This window comes from Pseudorasbora parva, chromosome 3, assembly GCF_024679245.1.
Source record: "Pseudorasbora parva isolate DD20220531a chromosome 3, ASM2467924v1, whole genome shotgun sequence".
Taxonomy (NCBI): Eukaryota; Metazoa; Chordata; class Actinopteri; order Cypriniformes; family Gobionidae; genus Pseudorasbora; species Pseudorasbora parva.
The window spans coordinates 20888924-20915344 of NC_090174.1; the positions used below are offsets into that span (position 1 = coordinate 20888924).

General features: G+C 40.8%; 1 protein-coding gene across 2 annotated transcripts in view; it reads right to left on the reverse strand.

The window, feature by feature from the left end:
• col27a1b (collagen, type XXVII, alpha 1b) overlaps positions 1–26421 on the reverse strand; it is a 133607-nt gene that overhangs the window by 83885 nt on the left and 23301 nt on the right. For both annotated transcript variants that reach the window (XM_067438081.1, XM_067438083.1), the window contains exons 4-7: positions 19053–19106; positions 9966–10019; positions 6312–6365; positions 4586–4639 (exon numbers count right to left, since the gene is read on the reverse strand). In XM_067438081.1, the coding sequence (XP_067294182.1) occupies positions 4586–4639; positions 6312–6365; positions 9966–10019; positions 19053–19106 (216 nt within the window). The remainder of the gene's footprint in view (positions 1–4585; positions 4640–6311; positions 6366–9965; positions 10020–19052; positions 19107–26421) is intronic.

Genomic DNA, 26421 nt, shown 5'->3' on the forward strand with positions numbered 1-26421 from the left:
ACATTACTAATGGAAACTTATTGTAAAGTATAAACAGTGTAATACTTACACTCTTTGAAGAAAAGGTTCTATATAGAACCTTAAAAGGTTCTATCAGCGCTACATGGTTGGAACCCCTAAAAAGTTCAAGGCAAAAAATGCTTTTCTTACTTAATATTTTTGTCTTGTTTCTAGTCCAAACCTCCAAACATTCTTAAAACAAGAAGCATTTTCTAAACAAGCAAACGTTATTGTCTTATTTTGGGGAAAAATAACTCAACATTAAGAGAGTTTTTGCAAAGATAAATGCATTTTTTCTTTGATAAGAAATGCCTTTTTTGCATTGTTCTATATAGAACCCTTTTTAAGTGCCAAAAGAGTTCTTTCTTGTCATTATAGAACCCTTTTATCATAAAAGGGTCTTTGGAGTATACTCAACTATTCTTCTATATATAAACGTTTTATGGTTCCAAATACGTAGCGCCGCTAGAACCTTTTCGTTTAAGAGTGTAGGGTAATGAGTTTGTTGAAATCCTTATTATCCCTGATTAAGAGCAATAATCATAGTGATGTTCAACTATAGCCCTATTTCGGACTGGATTAGATTAACATGGGGACGTGGGGGTAAAGTAATTGTTACCAGAGGTTCTCTGTGATTTTAGTCCCGTCCGAATGTGCCATCTTGGTAATCATTATGGAAAATGTCAGAGAAGATTACGGAGACTTGTACCTTCTGTAAAAAGGTACGGAAAAATTACCTTGGGTAATACTAATCCCGTTCGAATAGACCCGCTGTAAAAATGTATAGGTAAAAGTTGTAAAAAGGCGCATTTTGCGAGCTTGGGGGCGCTTGAAGCATTCGATTGCGTTGTAGGTGGAGGGACAACTCTGTGGCAAACCCCCAGTATTTTCTGCATATTATTTAAAGCAAAAAGAAGCTCAAAATCACTTATTAGAGGAACAACACTTATTTTAGCTCTTGGAAAGTGTATTTTACCAACACAATCCAATAAGAATCATTAGACTGGGTCTAACTGTTTATTAAAACACACATATTATATTGGAGACGGAGTTCAGACTGATGCTCAGAGGCCTGTTGCATGAAGCTAGCTTAACAAACTCTGAGTTTCAGAGTAGGTTTAGAGTTGACAAATCCAGATAAATCCAACCTGGTTTAGATCAAGTTCAACCGTTTCTCAAAGTTTGGTATAAACTTTCTCTGTCAACTCAGGTTTAATCCAGAGTTAGCGATCAACCCTTAAGTGTGTGCACCTGAAAGTGTGACACGTGCGTCAAACAGCCAGTCACAGTGTCCGTTTGATTCACTTCTCTTCTGAAGATTGAGAGATCGTTTTGAAAATGATCATGAAATTAAATGTGTTTACAAGGCAGGAATAAACACTGTCTGCTGCTGCAGCGACAGTTTGAGAATCAGCATAAAGAATATCTGATATCATTGCATGTGAATTGATGTGAATCAAAGAAATATGCCTAATAATTATACACTAAGAGCTCAAATTAATACACGTTGTTTAAAATAATCATGCATGCATGTTTTATATTTATATTCTTATTTGTCTACTTGTCAATTAATATAATAATTATATGAATATATTCTATTAATTAAAAATAATTATAATTCGTATAATATAAATATAAAGTTTAAGATGAGCAAGTTTGTCTCTAACGGTTTTTTCACTATAAACTGCAAATTTGGAACGAGAGATACAGGGGGTGTGGCTTTATTGCATCTTTACTTGCAGCTGATTGGTTCAGTGTGGGTTTGCGATCTCTAACCCAGAATAAAACCTGCTCCAGAGCAGGTTAGCTGTGTAGTGTAAGTTACCATGGTGATAAACACGGATAAAAACCAATCCACCTTCTTGAGCCCGAAAAACCAGAGTATACTCAAACTAATCTTGAACTTACCTGGATAGCAACTGAAACCAGCTTTGTGCAACAGGCCACATGTTGTGTTTGCTCACGTGACAACAGAACGTCATACGCACATGGCGACACGGAGGTTACTGTGGTGCGTAAAGCAAGTTACTCCTCCCACTTCTGCTAGTTTTACTGAGATTACTTATCCCGTGCGAATTGTCCATTAATATTACAGACGTCCTGAGGTAAAATTACTTTACCCCCACGTCCCCATGTTAATCTAATCCCGTCCGAATAGGGCTAATGTCAGTAAAGATTACAGAGACTTTTACCTTCTGTAAAAAGGTCCGGAAAAATTACCTCGGGGTAATACTAATCCTGTTCGAATAGACTTGCTGTAAAAATGTATGGTAAAATTCTGTCATTTCCTGTTTATAAGTTTTATAAAAGCACTATTTGCGAGCTTGGAGGCGCTTGAAGCATTCGGTTAGTTGTAGGTGGAGGGACAACTCTGTGGCAAAGCTCCAGTATTTTCCGCATATCATTGAAGCAAAAAGACGATCAAAAGCACATATTAGAGGCACAACACTTATTTTAGCTCTTGGAAAGTGTCTATTACCAACACAATCCAATAAGAATCATTAGACTGGACCTAACTGTTTATTAAAAAACACATAGTAGACAGAGTTCAGAATGGCGCTCATGTTGTGTTTGCTCACATGATAACAGCAACGTCATATGCACATGACGACACGGAGGTTACCATGGTGCATAAAGCGAGTTACTCCTCCCACTTCTGCTAGTTTTACTGAGATGTCTTATCCCGTGTGAATTGGCCATTAATATTACCGACGTCCTGAGGTAAAATTACTTAACCCCCACGTCCCCATGTTAATCTTATCCCATCCGAAAAGGGCTAATGTCTGAGAACTTTGATAAGTAAGGGCAACTGAGCAAAGAGCAGCAGAGTGTGGGAATATGAGTATGAAAAAAAGGAATCTGGAGCTTGTCATCAAGAATGAAGTGGAGTCAGCTCTACAGAAATCATTTCAGGACACATCACAGAAAAAAATATACACGACATGCAGCGGTTCACTGTTAACAGCTTGGGTCTATGAAACAGTTACACAAACCAAATGACAAATACGGTGTATAAACAACCGTTGCCAACAGGGTCCCAGTGAGCCTCAGTGAAAAAGAGAAGGGGTGGAGCAGCAAAATCTCCAAGCAGACGTTAGTAGCCTACGCTTGTCCTATTACGACACACTGTCCAGATGTGCCAGAGTGCACATCTGCTGATCCCTAGTTTGAAAGGACTGAAAGACTGTACATGGCTCAGTATTTTGGAATTAAAAGCATAACTCAGTCCCACCCGATTGTTACCTGCTCATATGACCAAATGTGTCACTGCTACTTACTGTACACGTGTTACTTTACAGTACATTTTAGTATTTTTTCATTTGTTTTATTGCTACAAGATTTTCTCTCTGGCCAAGACCCATGGATGGAATAACTTTCTGGTTTGCTGCCAGCAGTAATTTAACACAAGTAGAGTCTGCAGCTATTTTCCACCAGCTGTTAATATTTCTGTGGCTGTGTGATTGGAAACATTAAGAGGCAGAGAAAATGCCAGGTAATTCCATTCCTTTACAATGTTTCAGGGAGTCGTTTTGATCCAAACATTCAAACAAACACTTTTAAACACCATTGGTTCTAAATATATGTAAAACTGCTTATGTAATTTATGTAAACTGTATTATGTGCATATATGGGTCTCTTTGTGTTGTGTGCCTGCATGTGCTACTCAATAGTGCATAAAATTACTTCTTAGAATCATGTACTGTATGCCAGTGTACTGTATGCCAAATTCTTAAACCCAATTGAAAATGCCACTCTGCCTCATCGGTGAAAGTTTCCTAAAAGCTTAATAGCACATTTTCCAATTTGGAGAAAGTATGGACGTCTTTGCAATTTGGCATTAGACAGATTGTAGCAGACTGGCTGAAAGTGTTAGTAAGCGGACCTGGCAGTCAAATTCATCTCAGCGGTGTAGACTGTGTATATGTTCACTGGAAATATGACTGTTTTGAAGCAGGCTTTCTGCTCTGGCCAAAGTGATGTCGGTTCATTTGATTTGGTATCCATTTACCTCTTTTGTTGCGTTATAATGACATCTTTTTGGTCCTGTTATGTAAAGCACATTTCAAAATAAAATACACATACTACGTGGAGGTAAACCACAGTTTTCTACAAGGAATTTTCCACAGACATCCCTTGGAATTGAAATACAATGAGGTCATGCGCTGGCTATCCCATTCACAGCAGTGTTTGAGGACACCAAGGTCAGGTGGACATGTCTGAAACAAATTAGGTTTCTCTCCAGAAAAAGCAGGGGCAATGCTCTATGCTTCCTTGAGGTTTTCTACAAGAACCTTTTCCAATGGGGTTTTCACACAACTGATTTTAGTCGCAGTTCTGTTTCACATTTACTGAGTTAGACTTCCACCATCCAGAATATGCCGTGGTATGATTTCATGTGAGGGATTACTTTAGCATCGGGCTGATAAAGCAATAATGTTTCCTGGAAAAACATAATGCCTTGCTGTTCCAAATTAAGTGTGCTGAACAATTCCAAACATCTGGATTGGGAACTACTCTTGGATCCGTTCTGTGACGTGACCTTGGTGGAGTCTCCTTTCAGTAGATGAATCAAAGAAACTCTTACCTTCCGACCAGCTTGACCGGGAAGTCCAGGTAGCCCTAATATCCCAGGGTCTCCCTATAATGGAAGAAACTGAAAATTACTTATGGTATGGTAAATTTGGCAACGTAAAAAAACAAAACACTTTGATACACCACACAACTCATGGTGCTTTTTTGCTCACTGATTCTTGAGTACTGGGACAGGCTGGCTTTAAGACAAACCATGTGCAAATTCATCCATCAACACCATTGCTGAGTAAAACTGCAGTGAACCTAAGATGGTCTTAAAAACGCAGTTTGAAATTGCTGTGTTTCTTATGTCACAAAATACCTTGACCAATCACGTCAACACGTAGGCGGGCTTTAGCATATCATTAACTATTCTCTGAAGCAGAGGAGTCTCAAGAAATCCCAAGTTATCCTGGTATATTTTTCAGTTGATATGAAAAATCATGTACATTTAGTGTACACTATATCGTAAAATTATGATGTATATTACAATGTTATGATGAACTATTTGCCTTTCTTCACTGATGTTCTGAGTTATTCAAAGCGTTTCTAAGGATGCTGATTTTTAAAACAACATACTCTGTTTAACAATTATAAAAGCGTTGTATAATCTAAGCACACCTCTTTGTAATAGCCTATGTTACTTTTTTGTGTGAGTATTTATTGTTTGTCCTCTGTGTGTTTAGAAGCCAGACTGAGATGGCAAACTGAACATAGTTTGTGTAACATTAGCAACACATTATTGACGTTAGCTGTTTGATAACGTCCAGCAAAAGTCTAATGATATTAATTAACGTTATGTGTCCGACATTGTAACGAGTGATAGCATTGTGCAGCGTTTACAGTAATGTTGAACGAGTGGCTCTCTTAGCTCAAGCGAGTGAGTGGAGGCAGGGCTAGTTTGCATATTCATACTAAATGAAGCAAGGCTGTAGTGTTACATTCAAGCTATTTTAAGGCATAAAGCATTTTTTTAAATATGTAATTTTGGTGATCAAAGATAGGAAACAATTACTGACTACAGGGGACTTTAAAAACTAAAACTTATGTTGTATTTTGTGTGTTATGTTGTAATCTGATTCTTTTTTCATTTTCTCACACAAAAACTGTATTTTTCCTTCTCTAGGGAAGGTGAAATATAGAAAGATAATGCTCATGACGAGGGCTGACTTTGATATTGGCTGATATCATGAAAGTTGTTTTTGTATAACGTAACATAATACAGTTGTGAAAACGTACAAAAGAGGAATACTGTTTTATAATAACATCTTCCATCTGTCAGGACATAGATAGATATACTCCACACTACTGTTCAAAAGTTTAGGGTCAGTAAGATTTGTTTTTGGAAAGAAAAAAATATTCTCATTCAGCAAAGGATGCATTGACAATATATGACAAATGTGACAGTAAATACATTTAGAATGTTGCAAAAGATACAAATAAATGCTGTTCTATTCAACTTTCTATTTATTAAAGAATAAAGGGAAGACCAAAAAACATTTCAGAAAATAATAACTGTTTTAGTCCCATTTCTCAAGAAATCAGTGCTGAATAATGCATAAACGTACATCCTTTTATCTATACTAAAAAAATATTGCAATTACACAATATTCTTTTTTGCATCCACTTAAAAATGTACATACGGTAAGCTAACATATAACATATATAATATTATTAACAATAATGTACTTGCAATAACATCTATAAATACTAAAAAATAGGGATATGGAAACACAAACCTTTATTCCATTTGTTGCTCTGCCAGGTGAGATTCCAGGGTCTCCTTTTTCCCCCTGTAACACACAAAGGACAAAATGTACTTTTATACATTTAGCAGACGCTTTTATCCAAAGCGACTTACAACCGAGGAATACAAGACGCGGTTCGCCATGAAAAGGCGAATAATCACGAAAAGTGCTCAAAATACTACGGTTGTCATTGCTTAGAGTAGCGTAAGCAAGAATAGGGAGGGAATAGAGGAAAAAGGAGGGAATTCTTTTTTTTAAAGATGAGGTTAAGTGCTCACAGAAGAGATAAGTTTTCAGCTGTATTTTGAATGTTGTCAGTGATTCAGCATTCCAGATGGAGGTGGGGAGATCATTTCACCAGTAAGGAACAGAGAACGAAATCTGGATAATGTAATGTTGGATAATGTAATATTGTTCCAGAGAGTGATTTTGTGCCTCTCTGCGGTAGTACCACGAGCCGTTGGAGAGGAGGGGATGTAGACTTGTAGGAGCGAGTGGAAGTATGCGGGTGCTGAGCCTGTGGTGGATCTGTAAGCAAGCGTCAATGCCTTGAACTTGATGCGAGCAGGAATTGGAAGCCAGTGCAGAGAGATGAAGAGAGGTGTGACATGGGCGCTTTTGGGTTTGTTGAAGCCAAGATTAGAATCATTTGAAGCATTTTGATTGCACACGATAGAAGTCCAGTCAGAAGTGCATCGCAGTAGTCAAGCCTAGAAATGACCAGGGCCTGGGCAAGAAGCTGTGTTGCATGCTTTGTTAGGAATGGTCAGATATTCCTGATGTTGTGCAGGGCAAACCTGCATGACCGATCTGTCTTTGAAATGGGGTCTTTGAAGGACAGCTGGTCATAAAAGATTACTCCAAGACTTCTGACCAACCTTAATTAAAGTAAATTGTGGTAATCATATGTAATCAATGCGGTAATCAATGTAATCATATGGTAATCAAAAAAAAAAAAAGTGGTAATCATGAAATCATGTTGTAGAATCGGATTGGCAGGGAAGACGAGTATCCAAACTACTTGTGGAACAATAGCACAAATAGGTGTGTTTCGATTATACAAATCTCTCATAAAGCTTTCATAAATGTTCAACAGAGTATGTTGTTTTAAAAGGCTTTTAAATGAAAAGACTTTGCAAACTACCAACAGTGACACACAACTCACCCTTGTTTTGCCAATTGTGAATAATGTATACATCACACAGGAAATGAGGCGGTTACTGGGGAGTTATTGTGACCCCTGCTCTGAAATCCACTCCAAACAGAAGACTGTTACAGGATTCCTCTCTGAATTTTTCTATATAGTCTACATGGATAAGAGTAATGAAGGCTCGCAAAGGAAAGGAGTGCTGTTTACACAAGAGAGTGACCCAAGTACGTTTGAAGAATAAGTTTACAGTAAGTCTCTGCAATGACACTGGGGTTCACACACCACATTCTTCTGCCTTTTCAGGCAATGGGATGAAACCATGCCTTAAGGTTGTGTTTTAAGCATCTAAAACTATTAATATATATGTTACTCCAATTAACCTAAGTGGGATACTTGTGCAAATATTATTATTATTACTATTTATTTTTTGAAAAAGCTTCCATCATTGTTTTTGCAGCTTTTTAACAAAACTATGCAAATCTAGTAACAGTGCAAACATGCCCATAAAATGGTATAAGTTTTGGGTTGGTCAGTTTTGGGTTTGGTTGTGGAAGTCTCAGGAGACTCATACTTTGCAGAGACTGTACAACATAATTCCAAAACTGTGATTCAGACACCTCAGCTCTTAAAAGCCAAAAATATGCTAGTCTACGCCATGTGTCTGGATATTTGCCAGTTATCAAACTCTTATACATCATTTGGTTAATTACTGTTCAATGAATGACACATTTACTGCTATTTTAGAGAGAAATGCCTGCTCGTCGGAATCCTGCAACAAACTCACTGCACACTGCAGAATAAAGTGTTACGGCTGTGGGTCTCATTCTGTCCTTTTTGTCTCATCTTTGTCCCATTTGGCAGTCCTAATAAAAGAGGAACATTTTAACTTGGGCTCGTCTTCATATGGCTGAGAAAGATCTTTGTTCTCCTTGGTCTATTGTAAGACAAGCTGCCACGAAGCAGCCAGATGTGGTAAAGGAACAACTGTGAAAAACATGAATGGAAACAAACTCCAATAATCTCGTCAAACTCATACATCATTCTTAATTTCATCAAAATTCAACAACTCTTGCTTTTATTGTTTCTCTTTTAATTCACAACAGCTAAATGTAGATGTAAGAGTTTTCTCTTGGGTCCTAAAGTAGCCATATTTTTATTGTAGTACTGCAGTAGTATGCTTATATTGCTGTCGTCTTTCTCTTGTAAAAAACAATCACTTATTAAAGTGCTAATTAAAAGCACATATGGCTCATAAATAGAAGCCATTGAGTAGATCAAAGCTCATGTAGAGGGGCTGGAGAATGAAACCGAAACACTGGCCAATATTGTGTTGGAGGTTTAATTTCTATATATACGCACGCCTGGTGGCCAATCTTAACTGATTTTACATTCCATCAGTAAGAGCAGAGTGTAAAGATTGAATTAGTGAAGCACTAGCACAGCTGCACATAAAATACAACATAATGGAAGACATATAGAGTTCAAAACAGGACAAATTGCTTGTACGCGTCTTGCTGGCTCATCTATGACCAGGACAGCAAGTATTTGCTGTTTGAAGAGCTGTGGTATCTAGGGGTAATTTTGGCATACCACCAAGTAGAATGAAACACATTCAACAGGATAACTGCCAACGCAAGGGGAAGCTGTCTGAAAGGGATGTTCATGTACTAACCCAGATTGTATCCAAACAACATAAAACCACAGCTGCCCAAATCACTGCAGAATTAAATGCACACCTCAACTCTCCTGTTTCCACCAAAAGTGTTTGTCACAAGCTCCACAGAGTTAATATTCATGGCTGGGCTGCTATAGCCAAACCTTTGGTCACTCTTGCCAATGCAAAATGTTGGTTTCATTGGTGCCAACAGTACAAATCTTGGGCTGTAGACAATGGGAACGTATTGTTTTCTGATGAGTCCACGTTCACAGTCTTTCCCACATTCGTGGGAGGTGTGGAGAAACATCTTCTGACTGTTGTGTGTCCAGAGTAAAACACTTCAGTGATGTTTTGGGCTGCAATATCATGCCATTCCCTACTATGCTTGTTGGGCGCATCCCTGCCAAGGACTACCGAACCTTTCTGGAAGACCATGTGCAAATAATAATTCAAACATTGTACCCCTGACTTCATTCAGTCATTCCCAAAACAAATTGAGGCTGTATTGTCCGCAAAAGGAGGTCTAACATCATACTAATAAATTATTGTGGTCGAAAACCATGTGTTTCAGTTTTATTTTCCAACCCCTGTATATGTTTAATTCTATTATATACGTTTATATCCTCTTTAAGTTTGTAGAATTCCCTAATAAGTTCAAGACGTGCATTGAATACAGCTTTTTATGGTATGTCCAAACAAACTGATCAATTTCTTCACATGCTTAACAAAATAAAACAACAAAATGTGCAGAAAAAAGCTTTTAAACAAGACAATGGAAAACACACAAGTCTGATCACATCCACAAAAGCTTCACATTATTATATTCAGTGGTACGTACCTTGGGCCCGGGGGTCCCTGGACGTCCTGGGTTTCCATGCGGACCAGGAGGACCCTATATAACAACAACATGTTTAGTGTTTTTTTTTTTTATAGCTACTGTGCTATCACTGCAGGACCCACATTACTGTTGGCCAGTAAAATAAGCATAAAAGAGAAGTAGATATACAGAGAAAATTGCAATTGCAAACACATTGCAATCACTTCTGTCAGGTCAGTTGCTGTTATCAGGGTCTCAAATTAACACTCACAAAGTGTCAAGTATGAGTTGAAGCTGACTTTGGCAGGTAATATGAAGAACTCCCCAGTTAGGAATTGCAACATGATTAAAATCACATTGTATAACGACAATTTCACACTCACTGATGTAAGCAACATCAGCTAAATCAAAGACAAACGTCTATTAAAGAAAACATTGGTCACAACTCATCTGTCTTTAAACAACTTTTTCCTTAGAGGAAATTATATTGTCAGACATTTAGTTTGGAAGCCTCACACATTTTTTCCCCTCTATGTAGTGAAATTTTTCTCAAATTGTGTCTTCTCTAAAAACTCCCTGTGTTCAATTGGAATGATTAATTAATGCATTAATTAATTTAACAGATCAGTTAAAACTGTGGGTGTATAAACAGGAGCAGAAATCCGGTTGCATTTAGGTTATTTCACTGATATAATAACATTATTTACTATATAAATAAATTAGAATTTAACTGAAAATAATTTGAAAATGATAATGCATTAAAATATTATTCAAAAAGAAGTAATATGTCATTTTTAATAATTCACTTTGACTTCAGTGCAGTAACAATAAAAAGGTGACTTAATTTAGCCAACAATCTGCTTTTATAATACGACACTTTTCCCCCTCACATAATATATATTTTTTATATTTGTAAATTAAAATATACACTATATTGCCAAAAGTTTTGGGACGCCTGCCTTTGCATGCACATGAATTTGAATTATATCACATTCTTAGTCTGTAGGGTTTAATATGGAATTGGCCCACTCTTTGCAGCTATAACAGCTTCAACTTTTCTGTAAAGGCTTTTCACAAGGTTTAGGAGTGTTTATGGGATTTTTTTTATTTTCTTCTATAAGTGCATTTGTGAGTTCAGGCACTGATGTTAGACGAGAAGGCCTGGCTAAAATTCATCCCAAAGGTATTCTGTCGAGTTAAGATCAGGACTCTGTGCAGGCCAATCAAGTTCCTTTACACCAAACTTGCTCATCCATGTATTTATGGACCTTGCTTTGTGCACTGGTGTGCAGTCATGTTAGAACAGGAAGAGGCCATCCCTAAACTGTTCCCAAAAAGATGGGAGCATGAAATAGTCCAAAATGTATTGGTATGCTGAAGCATTAGGTGTTCCTTTCACTGGAACTCAACCAAACATCCCCACACCATAATCCCCCCTCCACCAAACTTTACATTTGTCACAATGCAGTCAAGAAAGTACTGTCCTCCTGGCAACTGCCAAATCCAGACGTTGCCAAACTGAGAAGCGTCCCTCCAGAGAACACCTCTCCACTGCTCTAGAGTCCAGAGCCGTGCTTTACACCATTGCACCTGGTGATGTAAGGCTTGGCTGCAACTCAACCATTGAAAATCATTCCATGAGCTCTCTACACACTGTTCTTGAGCTAATCTGAAGGCCACATGAAGTTTGGAGGTCTGTAGCTATTGACTCTAAATGCGCTGACCCCGCTCTGATTTTACATGACCTACCACTTTATGGCTGAGTTTCTGTTGTTCCCAGTTGCTTCCACTTTGTTAAAATACAACTAACAGTTGACCGTGGAATATTTAGTAGTGAAGAAATTTCATGAATTATTGCACAGGTTGCAGCCTATAATGGTCCCACGCTTGAATTCACTGAGCTCCTTAGAGCGACCCATTATTTAACAAATGTTTATAGAAGTGTCTGCGTGCCTGGTGCTTGATTTTATACACCTGTGGCAATGGAAGAGATCGGAACACCTGAATTCAGTGATTTAGAGGGGTGTCACAATACTTTTGACAGTGTATGCAACAGTTTATGCAACATGTTCTGTTTTAGTTTTGGTTTCTCTCTGTTTGCTCTGTCCCTGCTTTCATGTTTCCTTGATTTCTCATTCATTTTCTAATTTGTTCCCATAGTTACCAATTTCATTCACCTGTTGTTTAATTCTCATTACTCCCCATGTATTTAAGACCTGAGTTTTCCTTAGTTCTTTGACTTACTGTTAAAGTTATGTGTTTGTATCGATGCGAGCATTCATGTAATATATCAAAGTCTGTTTCACCAGGCGATTACTTGCAACACCCTAGCCTGACAAAATCTTAACCTGACCTCAAATCAGTGGTGAATCCACGGTGGCAGTTCTGTAAATTCCTCAAATAATGATGGTTGAATCTGAAATTGCCCCTAAACCCATCAATCACTATTCCCGTTAGTCATATATACAGTTCATTTGAAGGAGTGAATGCGGACAGCCGTTGAGTGTACATCAGCTGTACACACGTTATCGTGGTGCATTGTGGGGTAGAATGAGTGCACTCGATAATGTCCACTATGGTTTCAGACAGCACTACAAATGGCTGTCCCCTAAAATAATGCCCTATTTTGAGGGTATGATAGGTGGTTTTGGATTCAGCCAATGTGTTATGCACTTAAGTGCCTTTACACACTTCAGAGGTAAAGAATTAAATAAAAATCAAATGAGTGCAATAAATCAGCAGACCATCAGCCCTCAAACTTCAGCTCCAAAAAGAAAAAAAGGAAAAAAAGAAAATTGTTAAAAAAATAAATGACCTTTTACTTTAGTCCATTAAGAATCATAGTCCAAGTGAGGGAATGAAGAAATGTTTAAATATTTCATACATTTTTTATTATTCTGGCCCTCGTGATAAGTACTATACGTAAGTAGCCGATTTGCCCAAGGCATGCATTCGGAAAATTGCCCTCCACTTAACAAGAAAGTGTTGGGTTTTAAAAGGTACTTCTGGCATATGCTTTTGGCATATAACATATGGACATGATTTTCTTCATTAGCTGACTTTTCCAGCAGCGACCAGGGGGCTTGAGTAGAGAAAGAGTTCAGGAAAGCTCCCTAGGCACTGATTTATACACTCTGCTAGCAAAGCAGACAAAATGGGAGTGATCTTAAACGACTAACTGCAAAAGCCTAAATACAAATGCCCGTCACTTTGGAAGATAAGATGCGCTAACTGAAACACTTATAGAAAATAGAAAAAAACTAATACACTGATAGAAAAAACACTGTGGATAGAATTATTTGTACATGCTGATATTGTTGTTTATCAGTTCATGCTTTCTGCATTGTTTTCAGCGCACAATTCACTAAAGGCAAAAGCAAATCAGGTAAATAAGCACAAAATATGTACTGAATGCAATTTGCATAATCTTAAGGCAGTTGTTGAGGATTCAGCAGCATCTGTTAGTGAGACTGTATAGCTCTCAATCAGCTCTTGCAGAAAGTGTGCTCAAATACATTTCATGTCTGTATACATACAGGTTATGACATTTCTCTAATACATTACAACAAGCAATTTTCAATTAGTTCAAATGTTTAAGATGGAAATCATTGATGGTCAATAAAAAAACCCTGGTTATTGTGTACATGAGCACACATTTAGTTGATTTGCACTTTTAAATCTTACATGTTTTATTTAAGTATGACTGACAAATATGCATTATTTGTTTATTTAAAACTGTAATACAAATGGATGGAACTTTTATAAGCAATTCAAATAGATAAATCTTAATTGTAGGCCTAAATATTTTTGAGTGATAACCACCATCAGGGAAGTTATATTGTTGAGCAAATAACATGCCGTGGTGAAATTCAGAGACTTTGTGAGAGCCAAGAGGCAATGCTAAGACTACTTGTCAAGGCGGCGCTATTATTTATATATGATCCACCTGGGGTTAGCCATGAGTGGGGCTCTTATTCATTGCCCTTCCTGCTGAGTACACACAAACTGGCCATATGGAGATACTTACAAGAAGCTCATGTACAGATTTCCACCTCGTTTTTTATGTTTGGTCAGGTTCTGCACATGTGGCTGTGGTTAGTGATCAGAGGAGATTGAGAGAGGAGTATCAAGAAAGCCTATCAAGTTACATATTGGTTAATCTCTTCTGCTCACTTTCAGTTCTCCAACAGGCACTCGTTTGGGCAGACGCGCGTGGTGGTTGTCACTTTCCGCCTCATATATTTGAGAATGGCTGACTTATGGCGGTGCTCCCTGACCTGGCTCGAAGAAGGCCCCTGCTAATGTTTACCAGTGCACTTGAGGGAATATCTTTGTCTGATCTGGTATCTTGCTCTCGAACAATCTATGTTTAAAGTGAACTTTTTACTGTTGGCATTGTAAAGAATCAGATCTAAGACAGCTTGAGCAGTGCCAACGGCAGAGACCAACTGTACATCAGATAATTTTACTGTGTTGATACAGTCCAACTCTCATGTCTGTCAACTATGAGGCACTGATTTACACCAGACAACCCTGGATGACCACATGACCCAGAAGCACATGGTGACACAGAAGGGAATGGTTTACAGTTCTGTGTAGAGACCTGAGGGATGAATTACTATATAAACACTACCATACTTGGTGTAGTTACTAAAGAAGTATGGAAATTGTCGAAAATTGCTTTTGTTTTTGAACGGGTTACTTCAGCGATTAGCATATGGATTTGTATCAAAACCCTGGAGTATATTTAAATGATTTAGTTTTGGAGAAAAGTTAACACAGAACAAACAATTAAAGATTTTTTCTCTCTCTCAAAGGACTGTTTAGTTTGCAAGTATAATGAATTAAACGTGAAAATTCACCAACATGGATTTCTTCATGACCTCTGAGCCTCACGTTTATAATTTTTGTAGCTTGCCGATGGTTTTCAAAATTCAATATTTCTTGAGCAGTATTGGGGAACTTCACATTTAAAAGTGATATTATTATAAAAAGCAACTAATTTTGTTCACTTGTTGCTTTTTTTATGGGCAGCAAGTTATCACTTCGGCATTACTTACCTTTATTTTTAGATATTTAGAAGAAGCATTTATTTTTAAGGTGTGATCACATATCCAGCGTATAGCGTTAGTTCTGGAGTATATTTAAATGATTGCGCTGACTTAGATTTGGAGAAAAGCAGAACAAACAATTAAAGATTTTTTAAAAAACAGGTCATGTTAGTCGAGCTTGCATCAGTTAACTGTCAGCTGATCACGTCTACCTATAGGAATACGCCTATCACAGCGTACATAAGCTCCTATTGCATTTCTCTGGTGCTAATTACCCTCCTCCATCCCCAGCTCCTCCTCTCGTCAGTCTTTGGCATTCTGATTCCCCCTGAATCAGACTAAATTCCCAAATTAGGTAGTACATTTTAATAATGACATTAATGCTATCTGCAATTGCTTCTTTTCTGTTTAAGGATTTATCACTGCTCTCACTGCTCTTATCCATGCTAGGCTGCATGCATGCGCAGAGAGTTCTGGTCTTGAAAATAAAATACAAGAACCATACCGCCAATCTAAACTATATGCTAATTGTCTATCATCTTTGATGATAGTGATCCTTACAGAATTACTAACTTACTCCTAACATCTCTGCCCCAGTCTGCCAATCCCACGCCTCCACTATGGTCATGCCCATCTGCAGCTCCACTGTGGCCCTCCAAGCCTTTCCCTTTAACCCTTGCTCTTTGGCTCTGCCTTGATCTCCACTGGTTTCACTTCCATCAGTCATCTCCCTGGTTCCATTCGGCCTCTCCTTTAAGGCTCCATTGTGGATCTCGGTCATCCTCCTACTCATTCCGCCTATGCTCTGGTTCCTTCTGTCTCCATCTTGGCTCCTCCCACCTCCATCTTCCTCCCTGATCGTCCCTCCCTCCTCAGTTTGTTATGCAGTGTCATCTAAGCTACTTTTTATTTATTTAATTTTATATTAAGCCAACTTCATTCAAATCAATTCTATCTCAGTGATCAATAAAACACAAGATGTGTTTATTCAACGACTGGTTTCTTATCAAACTTTGCATTGAAAAGATGGTTTCTCTTTTGTCACCACGCCGACGATACGCGTGCAACAGTGAATTGAGTGCTCAAAAACAAAAGTCAACTATATAGTGCATGCACCGAACCAGTCTTTCCGCGCTCACTGCCAAAGGAGTACTTTGATAGGTTTATGCACGCATCTATGCTTGTCTGCGCGAGGCAGAAAGGAACATTGTAAGTGAAGTATATCCGTGACTTAGCACTTGTGTTTCCAATTTGAGCTTGATCTTCAGAAATGCTTGGGAAAATGTAACATTAGCTTGTCGTGGATGCTACCGCGCTACTTGAATCAACAAAAGAGCTTTGCTACTGAAAAGCTATTTGATTGAGAAAACAGCGACGCTACCATCGCACTACTAAAAAATGTAGTTAAGGTAGTAGCGTCACTACTTGTAGCTACGCTACTGCCCAACACTGCATTTGAGTCCAAAGGGCATCAGCAAAAAAAGCTAGTAAGGCTGGTCAGATGATGTGTGGTGACATCAGTGAGTGAACAACAATCTTTACAATGAGTGGAAACCTCCATGCGCTTTTTGGGACTATGTTAGAGCATCGCACTAAACTCAGTTTTCCCCTGTTAGCAAACTCGGTCTTGGCAACTGCCAGTTTCACTGGATCTAATTGATGGGCCGGACATGAATTGATGGCCCGGATGTAGATATATGGTGTATGACCTTGCTGGCCACTGCTGAGGAGAAAATGGGTTTAGTGAGATTGGGAAATTCACTGAGCAGTAGGGTAAACTCGCAGTCATCCGCTAAAGCACTGGACAGAGTGGTCATGGGAAAGGTGCCCCTTGAACAAGGTAAGATATTGAAACCTTCCACAGTGACCAAACAGCAGTTTTTGACATCAACCAACAGTACATTAGTGCACAGGAACTGCACCCAGGGTGAGCCTACTCACATCCGCTAACACAAACTCCCATGTAAAATGTTGTCCATTGAAACATTTTGGTACTAGCCGTTCCTCATAGATGCATATTTTGCCTTGACTGGCTACCTCGAGAGGTGAGCCAACCTCGACCAAGCATCTGTCCACTGGTGACGTGAGCACCAGTGCCTCCATATCACACAAGAAATGTCGGACAGATAATGAGTCTGTGATGAACAGATTTTAACTGTGATAACTTTGCATTACTTACAAGTAGTAAGCTACTGACAGTCGACATATTCCGGCTCTCACTGAACGTGCATGGAGAAAGGCACTTTTTTGCATTCGCTCCAAAACGTTCGGCTGACTGCCATGCAACGGGAGCTAGCCATTCATTTGAACCATGTGCTGCAACTCTCAAAACAGGGCACACAGACATCGCTGCTTATAATAAGCCCATCTAGGCACTGGTCTAATTTTTTTACATGACCAGCCACACCTATTTGAGGCGCTTACACCAGACACATGAAAGTAAATATTATAGACTGGTGCATGATGATGCTGTATAGGCTATGGTAGTGAAGCGTGCATTGCGGTCCACTTCATTGAAATGCCCAATTTGCTCTGACGTGTACATGACCCATTAAATCTAAATGCAACACATTTTGGCTTGCAATTCTGTAACAAAAGCTTGTTTTCCCTATTTAAAGAATTGTGTCTTGCACATGAATGGCTATGAATAAAAACTGACAAATAACATACATTATGAAGATTTAAAAAAATAATAATAATAATAAAAAAAAAAAAAAAAAAATATATATATATATATATATATATATATATATATATATATATATATATATATATATATATATATATATATATATATATATATATATATATATATGAGCAAAAATGACTAATGGTGTGGAATCCCAATGCTCTTGACCAGCAACTCTTGAGAGCTTAAGAGTCGGTGAGCACCGGTGAGGATTTAAATGCCTTTAATAAGACTGCTACAAAGAGCCCTTTCTTTAGCTCAACAGATTAGGTTCCCACAGTCCAGCCCTCAGAGGCCTCTCTAAAGGGCAGTCTCATAGGCCAGGGCAGGTATCTTGCACACAAAACATCTAGACTTCCACCAAGGGAAGTCTCTTTGAATCACTGATTAAATGATATCTCATTGTCTCACTCTTTCTTCCACTCTAGATTACAATCTTATTGAGCAAAAGTCATTTCTACAAAGTATACCTACCCATCCTGATGACAAATTATCAGTTCGTAACAAAGAGAGACTTAAATGAGATTAAATAAATGAAAGGGAATTTTTTTCATGTCATTTATACATAAAAAGTAAGTTAGCCTTACATATAAAATAAAAGTTAGCCTTAACAACAACAAAAAAAGTCTTCAATTTGCGAACAAATAATTAAATTAAATATTTTAAATATATTTAAATACATACAACAAGAAATATTTAAATAACTATTTTATTCATTTATTTATATTAATATAGTGGTTAAATTTTCAACATATCTGTGTTGGTCTAGATGTGGATTTGCTTACATCTGCTTATGGCCAATTAAAATCACCCATATAGTTCCAATGCAAATGAACTAAGCAAACAATTTAAAATAATTAACAATTCAAAAATTGTTTGCAGAGAAACTGGGTTTTTCATGGAAACTGCAGCAAAAATCTATTTGAAGTTGAATCAAGTTGAACTTAGTTTTATACAAACATATGGGTTATTAGTGTTTAATAGGAACTATTATAGCCTCCCTTAACCATAAATAAAAGAATGCACCTCAGTTCAAAAGATCCCTCAATAATTAATGACATAGTTAGGCATAATATGTTTGCAATATATACAACAGATGCATTTCGAAACTGCTAATTTACTTTACAATGTTGTTACCCCTTCTAGAACACCTGGAAAAAAGAAAATGTTGTTCCAGTGTCCTAGATGGAGTGACAATGGGAGTGCGATTGAAACTGGAGCACGGTAGACTGGTCGAATGGTGAAACTGCCAGTGTGAGTAAAGCAAAATGCCAATTTCATTATTTCATCAAGTAAAAAACAAAGAGATCTCCTAAGCCTGGAGACGGCAACATAGACATGAGAAGTAAAGGATTTTAACAGGCTTACCCTGGGCCCTCTCTTTCCTGGTAATCCTGGTTTGCCAGGAGGTCCTGGAGGTCCCTGAAAGAGAAGAAGGGAGGGAAATTGTGACAAAAAGGGTCATTTAGTGTTAAATATCTACCTGCTGACAGTGAATGAACTCTCAAGCAAGGCAGTAATCCCCCTATTGGATGGAGGCAGTCAACTCTACGCAATGTTTTAAGATACTTTGAGGCCGGTTTCACAGACAGGGTTTTGACTAAGCTAGGATTAGGCCTTAGCTCAATTAGGACATTTAAGTAGCTTTATAAAGATGCCCTAGAAAAAAAGAAAAAAAAAACTTACTGGTGTGAATCTTGAGACAAAAAATGTCACTGACCTATTTTAAGATATGTTAGTGCAAGTTGTTTTCAGTTAAAACAGCTAAAACATGCATTTTATCACTCATTAGACACTTAAACTCGCAAATTTATATAACGTTTCAGTGGCTGGTTAGAAAAAGAACAATTTAAGGACGAGAGAAGAAAATGCTGAAGTAGAGTATTGTAAAAATTGAAAACAGGCATAGAACAGACAGGATATTTTTAAACATTTTTGGCACAACTGAAGTTATTTTTATTTTTTTATAAATGAAAATTGGACCGCTGTTGTTTTCAATAAACTGTCCATACTGTTGCACTTTTTGGCTTGTTTTATTGGCAAATTCATTTTGCACATCATCTAGCTTTAAATCAATTACACACATGAATCAACTGAGCGTGCATTTAAGAGGTCAGTGTTTTCCTTTCACTTTGTCAGAGGAGAAAAAAAAACAAGAGGACATGCAGTCTGAAATTACGCATCCAGCAATTCATGTGCATATGGCTATAATTAATAAATGCAGTAATGACTTGAAACACGAAAGGTATGAGTTTAGACTAAGACTAATAATGTTTATGTATTTGCACAGTTTTTTTTACTTGTTCTGAAAATGGTCTTTGACTCTTTCATTTTATGTTAATCTGCTAAATTGAAGAGAACGTGTTAAAGGATATTGGTTTACCTATGCCCTTTTTCAAGACTTGAGTATAACTGAGACTTGAGTGTCTGCAGACGTTTAAGAGGCTATGTCAACCTTGATTTATTACAATATTGAGATTTTTTATTGTGATTTTATAAAAACGTGATTGCTCTCCACTAGGGGTGACCCCGAATAGTCACAGAGCTCCATTTGAAGGTTTTATATATAATCTATATTATATTCCCTCAAATCGTCAATGTACAGACTGATTTCACCCTTTGCTACAAGATACACTCATCGTGCAGCTCTTTTATATATTTGTGTGATGTTCTGTATTTCGAACACGGCTTTAAAATGTTATGAGAAAACGTTTTACGAATGTTTATCCACCACATTAACTTTTAATTTAACCTAAATAAGAAAGCCATTGTCAGTTCTTCTGTCAGTTGGCAGGCAGTTTTGATCGCTTTATTAAAAGTTGTTCCTGTGCGCAGTGTGTAAAGGAAAATAAAACGTCTCAGGTTACGTATGTAACCATGGTTCCCTGAGAGGGAACGAGACGCTGCGTCGAAACGCTAGGGGACGCCTCTGCGTGCCATGTCATGAAGCACTTGTGTAATCAGTCCAATAGCGGGACGATACGTCACGGGCGGGTGACGTCATCGACCAGGAAGCTATAAAGCATGCCCGGACCAAACAGTCACTAGCTTCTGGAAAAGTCGAACAAATCGATCACAGGCATGCCGGGAGTATGGCATCTCGACGCAGCGTCTCGTTCCCTCTCAGGGAACCATGGTTACATACGTAACCTGAGACGTTCCCTATCTCGAGGGAACTTCGAGCTGCGTCGAAACGCTAGGGGACCTCAATACCCACGCCGCCAGAGTCCCAAATGTCTGTATGTGTGAATCAACCCAGAAACACCCGGGACCCCAGTGTAGAGGCTACATCTAGATTGTAAAACCTCACAAATGTATGCGGAGAGGACCACCCAGCCGCATCACATACCTCTGACAATGAAACTCCCGAAATAAGAGCCATAGAGGCAGCCATACTCCTAGTGGAGTGGGCGCGGACCCTCATTGGTGAAGGATGTCCGGCCGACCCATAAGCGAGCGAAATAGCCTCGACTATCCACTTGCTAAGCATCTGCTTTGAAGCCGGTTTTCCCTTGCTCGGGGACCCAAAAACACACAAACAACTGTTCTGAGTTTCGCCACAGGGCAGCCCTGTGGACATATGCATCTAGGGCCCTGACCGGACATAGCAGATTTAGCTTCTCTTGGTCTTGACTAGTGAACGGAGGCGGACAGAAAGCCTGCAGCATTACTGGTCCCGGCACATTAGTCGGGACCTTGGGAGCATATCCTTCCCTCGGGAAGAGAAATGCTTTTACCATTCCTGGTGCAAACTCCAGACAAGAGGGTACCACTGCCTAAGTAGGCACCCTCGAGCGTGCCGCAGGTCTGCGCCTCAAAGTACCACGAAGGAAACGCATGACCCAAGGGTGTTTCCCCAATGATGCATTATCTAATGGAATATGATAAGCAGATATCGCCGACACATATACTTTCAGTGTTGACGGAGATAACCCTGCGGAGAATTTTTCTTGTAGGAACTCAAGAACTGAACCAAACGGGCAGTTAACAGGGTCCAAAGCCTGGTGCGTACACCAGGCGACAAAAACTCTCCATTTGAGTGCGTAAAGTCTCCTTGTGGATGGTGCTCTGGAGTGCAACATGGTCTCTATCACCTCAGTAGATAGACCCGTGTTTATGAACTGGGCCCCCTCAGGGGCCAAGCCCACCGTTTCCACAGTTCCGGGCGCGGGTGCAGTACTGACCCCCCCGGCCTGCGAAAGAAGATCTCTCCTGACTGGGATTTTCCAGGGAGGACCTTCTAGGAGAGACATAATGTCGGCGAGCCATACTTGGCCCGGCCAGAGCGGGGCTACCAATAAAAGCTGAACCCCGTCCCGGCGGACGCTCTCCAGCACTCCTGGGAGCAATGCCAGAGGGGGGAAGGCGTACAGACGCAGCCTCGGCCACGTCTGTACCATTGCGTCCAGCCCCAGCAGGGCTGGATGCGTGAGGGAGAAATATGCTGGACAGTGTGTCGTCTCTCGAGACGCAAACAGATCCACCTGGGCTCGCCCAAAGCGGATCCACAGCTCCTCCACCACCTCGGGTGGAGTCTCCATTCTCCCGGCATCACTCCCTGCCTCGACAGGGAGTCTGCCGCTACGTACAGGACCCCCGGGATGTACATCGCCCTGAGCGAGAGCATCTTGCCGTGGGCCCATGTTAGCATATGACGCGTCAGCTTCCACACCCGACGCAATCTCAACCCCCCCTGGTGATTTATATACGAGACCACCGAAGTGTTGTCTGACCGAACTAACACATGGCGGCCCCGCAGGTCTGAGAGGAAGTGTTTGATTTTATATGATTGAAACACAGCCATCAGCTCCAGCTGGTTTATGTGCCAGGAGAGCTGACGGCCGCTCAGACCTTGGGCCGAGCGGCCACTCATGACCGCTCCCCAGCCAGTTAGAGAGGCATCCGTCGTTAGCGTTACGCGACGACAAGGAGCCCCCAGAACTGGACCTTGGGACAGGAACCAAGGATCTTTTCACTTCACTAAGGCACGTAGGCAGCGCCGCGTGACCTTGATCAAGCGAAAAAGGGTTTCCCCTCAGGGAGAACCCCTTGGTCCTGAGCCACCACTGTAAGGGTCTCATGTACCGCAGGCCAAAAGGTACCCCGTTGGACGCTGCTGTCATCAGCCCTAACACTCTCTGAAAGTGTTTCACAGTGAGTGACTGACCTAGCTTTATCTGGTTCACGGTATCCAGGATCGTTTTTATCCTGGGAGGGGATAGCCGAGCCAACATTATTTTCGTGTCCCAGACTACCGCCAGAAAGTAGTGCTCTGCAGCTTATAGGTGCCAGCACACATTTCTTTCCGTTCAACCTTAGCCCCAACACTCACATATGGGCGAGAACAGCATCTCAATGCTGAACGCCCACTGTTTCGACTATGCTAACACCAGCCAATCGTCGATATAGTTGAGCACGCGAATGCCCTGGAGTCGCACCTGAGCCAGAGCTGCATTCACGCACTTGGTTAAAGTGTGGGGTGATTAAGCTAGGCCGAATGGCAGCACTCAATACTGGTAAGCTTCGCCCCCAAAAGCAAACCTGAAGACCTGTCTGTGCTGCGGAAGGATGGAGATGTGGAAGTATACATTTTTTAGGTCTATTGTGACACACCAGTCCTCGGACCTGACGTGACACACGATCTGTTTTATCGTGAGCATTTTGTTTAGCTGATGCAGATCTAAAAATAGGCCTTAACCCTCCATCCTTCTTTGGAACTATGAAGTACCGGCTGTAAAAGCCCGACTCTCTGCAGAGGGGAGGGACCCGTGTATAGCCTCTTTTCGCAGAAGAGTCTGTACCTCTCGTTCCATGAACAGAGGCTGCTCGGGGGTTACTACCGTAGGAGTAACCCTGCTGAACACGGGTGGGTGTGACCGAACCCTTTTTATAATGTGAGCAGGACCCATTCTGAGATATTCGGCAGAAGTTTCCACGCTGCCAGAAAATCTACTAAGGGAACCAGCCTCTCGAGGCTGGTCTCTGGATTTTCCTGGGTGGTCAGCCCGGTGTCCTGTAACAGATTACCGGCAGGTAGCAACCGAACTGACCGCCCCGGGGCCCTCACGAGAGGGCGCGAACATCCCCAAGCCGCTACGTTTCCGGGCGGACAAGGAGATATATGTTCGCCGGGGACCGCCGCGCCCTGAAGCACCAACGGTGGCAGGGTTGGCAGACCGGCCCCCCCCCGATGGCACCGGGAAAGAGCGGGCGCCTCGGCGAGCCGCACTCTCCCGGAGGGGACTGCCATCGGAAGTCCTGCGCCTCTGACGTCAGGACTTCTTAGCCGAGGCCTTCCTAGCAGTAAGGACGGCCCTCAGATCCGCCCTACCACGGGAAGGTCCCGGCTGAGCGCGTCGCCCGGACCCCCGATCTCTCTGCGGGGGGGCCCCGAGCGGCCACGCTCTCTCTTTTGTTTTGCTCGGTGTAGGTTTGAGAAAGGATGTACTCGGCTGAGGCTGCCCCGCCCGACAGCCCCAGAGGGACATTTTGATTTATTTATTATATATATATATATATATTTTTATATTTCACATCTCAATATAAATATCCCCCAGCAGGTCTGCTTGTTTTATATGCTTGCAGAGCAACCGCCGTATACAAACCGGCGGCCGCCTGATCTGCTGCCGAATATGCCCTACCCCCAAAGCCGACTTTTTTTTTTTTTTTTTTACCGGCTTGTTGTGGGCAGCTGTGGGGCTGTGTGACGATGTGGACTCGGGGGAGAGATAGCTCGCAAGCGTCTCTTCCCCGCGAGACATCGTCGCCCTTTCTGAATGATAGATGCAGACCCATAATCTACGCGATGCCTCGGCAAACACGCGATCTGAGCCACTAAACTCAACCCCGTAATCTACACGCTGCCTCGGCAAGCGCGAGATCCGCGATCGAGTCAATCTATATTGTAGACCCGTGATCTACACGCTGCCTCGGCAAACGCGAGATCCGAGCCACTAGATTCAGCCCCTCGTACTCTCAAACATGCTGTCTGCTCGCCATTATATTGTTCTTTCTCTTTCTTATTTTATTTATATATTTATTTATTTTTTGGCGAACTTCTTGACACTCGGCCGGCCAGTCTAAACTTAACCTGGACACAGCGCGAGTTACACCAATAGCACCTCTTTTTATGAGTGTGTGTGTGTCGTTTTCTTTTGGCAGATCATAATCAGCGCTAACAACATCAAGTTCCTCGGAGCTGGAGTGCTGCTGCGTTTGTGCCTCAGCGCGAGCGGAAGAAAACCGCAGAGCGTGCTTCCAGCTCGCTAACTGAGGCATGAGATCCAGCGGGTAAAGGCAGAGATAGGGGATCACCCGTCTCTAACCCCGCCACTAGATCCAACTGCGATCCCCAGGACGCGAGCCTTCGCTGCGCCTCGGCAACAGCGGGACCCGAGCCCTGAGGACCGCGAGCCAAAGCACTCTCCTCGAAGAGTGCCCGGCGTGATCTTAATATGCGCATTGGGAGTCTCTCGCAATGCTCGCAGCCGACCCCCTCGAGAGCTGACTGGGCATGTTCGAGCCCCAAACACATCACACATTAGGACGTGTGTATCCCTACCCGTGATTTAACGTGGGCAGGGAGGAACACAACACCTATACTGACTTGCCATATTTCTTTCTTTCTTTCTTTCTTTTTTTTTTTTTTGAACACACACACAATAAATGGACATACAATTCACACAGAGCGCTTGTGAAGACACAGAAGCTAGTGACTGTTTGGTCCGGGCATGCTTTATAGCTTCCTGGTCGATGACGTCACCCGCCCGTGACGTATCGTCCCGCTATTGGACTGATTACACAAGTGCTTCATGACATGGCACGCAGAGGCGTCCCCTAGCGTTTCGACGCAGCTCGAAGTTCCCTCGAGATAGGGAAATAGTTTTACCCTCCTGCTGACTAGTGTCATGACCCTCCCAACCCATTCACACACACACACAGAAGATTCGACTATCAGTCGACCATAGAGAGATTCGACAATACTGATTCGAATGTGTAAATCCTTAGTCAGGGACACCTCTTTTCTTCACACATATCAACTGTGTCTTGTTTTTCACTGACGTGTCTCTTATAGATGTAGAGTAGTGACTTTTTTGTACAAAATGAAAGATATGTATTTGATGTCCCCATAGTGTTTGTGTGAAGTTTAAGCTCAAAATGCCCACAGGTAAAAATTTTTTACAGCATTTTGTGAGGGAGCAAAAACGCAGCGTTTTTTGTGTGCATCCATTTAAATGCAAATGAGCAGGTGACACCGGCCCCCTTTCAGGGAGAGGGCAGAGCTTCAAGAGCTTATGTTCTGGTGTCAGGACAATCTCATCTCACAGAATGAAAATGTCAGAACAGAAACTGTCAGTAACGGTGTCCAGTTCGAACCGGAGTCGGACAATGATGCCTATAGAGCGAGATAATAAATGCCGCATGATAGAACATGTTTAGTTTTGTTTATGCTACATTTGCTACAATGAACAGTAAACAAATATATACAGACCTTTTCAGGGGGTGCTAAATAAACTGATAAACTTTATATCCGTAACAAAACTCTGTTGACCAGAATTGTTCTGAACACTGTAAGCTGGATAACGAACGGTCGGTACAGATCCATCCTCGAGTAACAACTTTTTAGCAAAGTCTACTTTTTATTGCCCCTTGTTCACAAAGCAGTCTGGAGTGAAATGATTTGTGCAGAGGTATATTTTAGCCATATTTTGGGGTGCATTTCCTTCAAAGTAATCCA